Source organism: Cynara cardunculus, assembly GCF_001531365.2.
Source record: "Cynara cardunculus var. scolymus isolate 2C chromosome LG 17, CcrdV1, whole genome shotgun sequence".
NCBI classification, from domain to species: Eukaryota; Viridiplantae; Streptophyta; class Magnoliopsida; order Asterales; family Asteraceae; genus Cynara; species Cynara cardunculus.
Window position 1 is genome coordinate 36,194,755 of NC_037544.1, and position 6,000 is coordinate 36,200,754.

General features: G+C 36.4%; 2 protein-coding genes across 2 annotated transcripts; both read left to right on the top strand.

Moving 5' to 3' along the window:
• The first annotated feature begins 674 nt into the window (after nucleotides 1-674).
• LOC112500705 (multiprotein-bridging factor 1c) lies at nucleotides 675-1,381 on the top strand. Its single transcript, XM_025104262.1, has one exon. The coding sequence runs from the start codon at nucleotides 751-753 to the stop codon at nucleotides 1,138-1,140; it is 390 nt and encodes a 129-aa protein (XP_024960030.1). The 5' UTR covers nucleotides 675-750; the 3' UTR covers nucleotides 1,141-1,381.
• A 2,304-nt stretch (nucleotides 1,382-3,685) lies between these two features.
• Nucleotides 3,686-5,123, top strand: LOC112500912 (50S ribosomal protein L16, chloroplastic-like). Its single transcript, XM_025104529.1, has one exon. It carries the CDS (start codon nucleotides 4,124-4,126, stop codon nucleotides 4,853-4,855), a length of 732 nt encoding a protein of 243 aa, XP_024960297.1. The 5' UTR covers nucleotides 3,686-4,123; the 3' UTR covers nucleotides 4,856-5,123.
• Nucleotides 5,124-6,000: the final 877 nt, after the last annotated feature.

Sequence of the window (6,000 nt, forward strand, 5' to 3'; positions counted from 1 at the left end):
TTGTTGAGTTTCAATTAATACATACATTACACAATTACATTATCACATACCCTCTTCATATACACATGTTTTCAATCTATTCAATGTCTCTGTAAACTCATTCGTATATATGTACATTGATAAAATTAATTGAGTGCGATATACGTAAAATTTAATAAATATGAATAAGTTGTATCAAATGGTTGATAATGAAAAATAAATTATGATTAAAGAAATAACATATTCAATGTTAGAAGAATATTTTAATGTATCAAAATTATCAATACGACTAACCCCGACCAACCCGTACGGTTTGGGTTGGGTTAAGTTAAAAATTTTCAAACTACAAGTATTAGGTTGAGTTGTTTAATTATCTTCAACCCGATATTAGAACCCTTATCATCATCCAAGAAGTTAATCGATGTACGTAAATTGACTCGAAAACCTCGGTTACAAAAAAGAATAAAAAAATTCCAAATTGATTATATGATTTTTATTTTAAAACGAAGTTTATTTAATTTAATACTTTATGAATTATTTAATTTTCAATTAAAAAAATAAATGCCGTGGGGAAAAAGAATACAAAGAAGTGAAGAACCTTCCAGACCCATAATTTTCCAAATTCCATTTTATTTCGATTGGGAACGTTCCAGACCGTCCAGTCCTCTATATAAAGGTCCGTCTCCTCCATCTTCCATTAACGCTATTGATATCAATTCTTCATTTCTTCGTAACCACTTATCTATCTCTCGATCGTTTTAAGGGAACGGTATGCCAACGAGACCTACCGGATCGGTGTCGCAAGATTGGGAGCCGGTGGTGCTCCATAAATCCAGACCGAAGTCACAGGTCCTTCGTGATCCCAAGGCCGTGAACCAGGCCCTCCGGTCCGGCGCTCAAGTCCAGACGGTGAAGAAATTCGACGGCGGATCGAACAAAAAAGCACCGGCGACTGCGGTTTATGCTAGAAAGCTTGATGAGGCCGCCGAGCCAGCAGCACTTGACAGGGTGGCGCCGGAAGTGAGGCAGTTGATTCAGAAGGCGAGGATAGATAAGAAGATTAGCCAGGMTGATCTCGCGAAGCAGATCAACGAGAGGCCTCAGGTGGTTCAGGAGTACGAGAACGGGAAAGCGGTTCCAAATCAGGCTGTTTTGGCTTAGATGGAGAGAGTTCTTGGCGTAAAGCTTCGAGGAAAGATTCACAAGTAATTTTCATTCTCCTACATAAACGAAATCTAGATTCTAGTTTTCAATGCTGTTGGTGCGGGTTTGGTTGGAGATTTGTGGTAAAATTGCTCATTGGAATCGTTTGTGTTGTAAAAAGTAACGTGATCAAATGAGCAATTATATGTATTATAGAAAGCAAGGTGATATCCGAGATTCGGCAATAATTTCCGTGCTCAATTTGAATTCTTCTTCTATTATTGAAAGATCCCCCAATTTTTTTATTTTGACATGCATCGGTCATGTGTAATACAAATTTACAATGGTCTGAAATGATCCAATTTCCGATCATCATGCCGCCGGGAGTGTTCTCCGGCGTGCTATTTTAAGATGAATCTCCTTATTGCATCGCCTCTGCATAGAAAATTCTTCAAATTCATTTCACGGATATTACAGACACATATCTGCTTCTTCTATCATGATGATGAATGTGAAAATGAAAAAGAACCCATATGTTACAGTGTAATAATCTTTTCTGATTAAAGCACCCTACTTGACAAAAAAAACTTGTGGGTTAGTTTGTTTATTTTTTAATAGTTTCATTAAAAGGTAACATTGAATCGTTAAAAGGTGAATCGTGTTTAGCAAAAAAAGCTTTGCCTCCTAACGATTCTAATTGTTTAGCAAAAAAAGCTCTGCCTTCTAACGATTCTAAATCATTTGAATAATTTTGTATAATGTGTGTTTCTTTAACTATTCAGTGTTATGATTTCATTGTAAAAAATTATCAAATAATTATATTTCAGATTGGATTATATAATGATAGTAATGTAGTATTCAACTCATTATTTGCTGAAACATTAATCGGGTATTATATTATTTGTCATATCAATATGGTAATTAATTAATGTTTTAACCGGTTATTTAAATGTTTAAAACTTTACATTTTAGGTATAAAAAATGTAAGTTCTAAAAGTAAGTTATCCAAAAAATATGTTATCTTTTCATGTAATTTACCATTTTTGTATATATCGAGCAAATACCGTACAAGTACCATCACTTGTATGGCATTTTCACTAGTAACTTTTGTATATATAGGCTACAATTATGATGCCATAATTTTTCATTCATGATTTGAAAAGAAGTAAGAGGGGCAAAACAAAATAAGTGAGAGATGAGTGGAAAAAATAAATAAAAATAGTAAAATTGAAAAATTAAAAGAAGGGTATGCTTGTGGATAAATTTTGGAAAATTGTGAGAATTGTTATATCAAGGGTTTGTTTGTCTCATGCTGAAGAATGAAAATAACAGTGAATGAAAATAACAGTGAATTTTCATTCCCCTCGATTTTCTCGTTATATTATTAAAACCAAACAGTTTCTTTTATTTTATTTTTCATTGATTACTGTTTAATACTTTTAACCAAACATCCCATAATAGTCATTCATTAATAATGGTTTGAAAAAGAAATGGCGTAAGTGAAATATCCGGGGGGAAAATATGACCATCATGTTCATGCCTTGAGCCTTTGTGATATGGTAATGTCATTAGGGTGTTTCTATGTTTCGTGCAACATAGCTCTAAGCATGTCGTTTGAAGAACACACTATTAACCCGATCAGAAACACTCACTGATTTATGTGTCATGCATGAAAGACGCAACAGCTTACAAGGCTTGGGAATTGGAGGATTTGTGGTTGGTCCAAACAGGTCGTTAGGGTGTGTCACAGGTGCCATTGATGCCACCGTCGCCATTGCCACCAGGTCTTCGGCCATCGATATTTCTTGATTTGGAAATTGAAGGGGATGACAATGTGCGTGTTATAAATTCATTGGAACAAAATTGAAATTGAAGACAACTGATTAAACGCGTTATATATATGCACAAAATTTGGATTTCCAAGTTGAATCCCTGCTTGTTAAAATTGGGTTCGTAGCGGCAGGTATAGATGCAAATACGCACAAAATGTAGATTCACATGTCAAATATCATCTAATACAATTATGACTAAAATGCATCAAAAGATGGTAACACGTACATCATAACAACCACACCATAAATAATTAGACGGTTCAACAAAAAGTACTATACAATTAAAGTAATTAAGTCATAACCATTAAAGACCTTAAACATTAAACCAAAACAAAAAAAAAGGGTAAATAATATTCGGGTTTTGGGTCAGATCCAGTGACGTAATTATATGCCCTGCCTGAACCTATATATCCAACAGAAATTTCGGGTTTTGGATCTCAAGAATAATCGGGTGATTAGAGTCGGGTTGTTTGTGATATGGGTGCTCGAAAAAACGTTGGACTGCTCAAATTAGTCGAACCAAGTGAAACCAAACCGTCTTTGGCGGTTTGATGGTCCAGTTTGGTCTGAAAAATAGTCAAACTGCCTGGTATGCAGCTTGAACGTTTTTTTTTCAACGGTCTGAACCAAACCGATCGCCAAAAATACACATGTAAAACACGAATGCTCCAAAAATTGTAAATCATATGAGCTAAAATAACTATAAAATAAAAACTATAGAAACAAAAATCTCAATTTTTAACAAACCACAGTAGGGAAAAACCCGACTCGTCCGAAATTTGAACTCGAGTCGAAAATAAAGTGTTTATGTAAAACATGAATGCTTCGAAAACCGACTTTTTGGGGGAAAATTTGGGGGTTAGGTTTGATTTTTGGCCACGAGATATGTCCGAACCCGAAATATACACACATATATATTATAAATATTATATAACTCGAACTCGACCGACTTCAATCCGAAACCTGACCAAGCCAGAACTCGGAGTAATACAAAACCGAAAACCCAAAATTTAGGGCTTGATTTCCATATCCGAAATCTGGTCGGATTTTGGATTTGCCCACCTGACCCGTCCGTACCGCCCGATGCGCACCGCTAAACCACAGGGACTAAAATAGCAATTTTTAAAATCACAGGGGCAAAAAACGTAATTTACTCTAACAGCTTATTGATGCAGATCCTTTTTGATAACAAATCTCAAACCCTAGCTTCCATCTTCACAGCTATGGCGATGGCAATGGCCGCAAAGATCGCAAGATCATTTCTAACCCTCCGCTCTTCATCTTCCATCACAAAACCCTCTCCTCTATCATTTCCGTCGGAATCATCTCTCTCCCACTCTCTTTCCGCCGCTAATCTGAACCGATCGGCAGGTCCATATTCGCCGATCAACTCCCGCTTCAACTCGATTCCGCCATTGTTTCGTGGACTTGATGTTTCCTTCCGGTTCTACAGTACCGCTGTTCAAATTCAACGAATGAGGTTCCCTAAATTCAGAAAAGGAAGAATCGAAGGAATTCGTGATGGAGGTAACGAGATTTGTTTCGGTAAATACGCTCTTCAGGCACTTGAACCCGCTCGGATCACATCTAAACAGCTCGAAGCTGGTCGAAGAGCATTGCAACTGAATGTACGTCGCGGCGGCAAAGGAGGTAAGGTTTGGGTTCGTATTTTTCCATATAAATCTGTGACTGCGAAACCTGCTGAAGTACGAATGGGTAGAGGGAAAGGATCAATTTCACATTGGGTAGCACCTGTTCAATCAGGTCAAATCCTGTATGAAATGGGAGGAGTAACAGAAAGTTTGGCCAAAAGAGCCATACAAATTGCAGGTTCTAAGTTGCCTATTCGAACTAGATCCATAATTCGGGATGCAAAAACTAGAGAAATTGGCATTCGATGAATAGGGTTTTTGATGATCTTAGAATCTAAAGGTTCCTTCCATGTTTAGTTTTGTTTTTCTGTATCATCTGAGACTAAATCTTTTAGGAATTTGAAGTTTTCTTTTTGGAGTAATTGCTGTCACCCATTTGCTAATAATCATGTTATATCCAACCATGCTTGAATAGTAACACAACATGAAGTTCTTGTGGACTTAAATTGGTTCAACAGTTTTGTGAATGATGATTATGAAATTTTAATTTAAAGTTGAAGGAAGTTATTGCTTTTCTATATGGTTTTTGTGCCATTTCTTTGTGGTGGATCTAGATTCTAGAACTTGGCTGTTTGGCATGCAAAATGATTAAGTGGTCAGAATGATTAAGAGGCTCTCATGATATAGTGCAAAATGAAATATAATTGTTTGGTAATTGTGTACAATGAAATTAGGGCTCTTAATGGTTAAGGGAGATCCCAAATACAAAATCATTCAGAGGGTTTTAGAACCATTTAAGAGGCAGACATTTTTTTTGCTAAACAAGATTCACCTCTTAACAATTCAGAGGTTGCCTCTTAATGGAACTATTAAGAGATAAATAAACAACCCCTAAAATCTTCCATATGTTTATATTTGTCCACTCGGTTGTCGTTAGATCGAGAGTTCTGTTAGGAACTACTTGTACTCCTAAGCATACAAGTTGAATACTGGAATGAACACACATGACTTAATGAATTGCTTGAAGTTGGGACAGGCCTAATGATGGGAAGGGCAAATAGCCATCTTTTATTGAATTCATCCACTGCCTGCTGCCATTGTTTAAGAAGTTACAAAGCTTGAATTTTCTAAGCACAAAAAGGCTTGGGACTGCTAGGCTTGGGGTTAGGGCCGTTAGGCAATTCATAGATGTTCTCTTTAATGTCGATTTTGGCTATTACTACCCAGAAAAATGGATGAAAATGCTGGATTTTACTTAACGTAAATGCTAAGCAGTTTAGAGTTGTGCTATAGCAGTTTGCGGGCCTTGGCAAAATAGTGATTAGCGGTTATAGTGCTTCTGCTAATGCTGGTGCTATGGAGCGGAATTGGGCCAATTTTTAAAAATCGTTCATGTCGTTTTCTTTGTTACACAGAACTTCCTTTTCAACACTTTGTGAGCTTCATAATCTTTC

Excerpts from the sequence above, each read along its gene's own strand:
- LOC112500912 (XM_025104529.1), top strand. The coding sequence starts at position 4,124 with ATGCAGATCCTTTTTGATAACAAATCTCAAACCCTAGCTTCCATCTTC.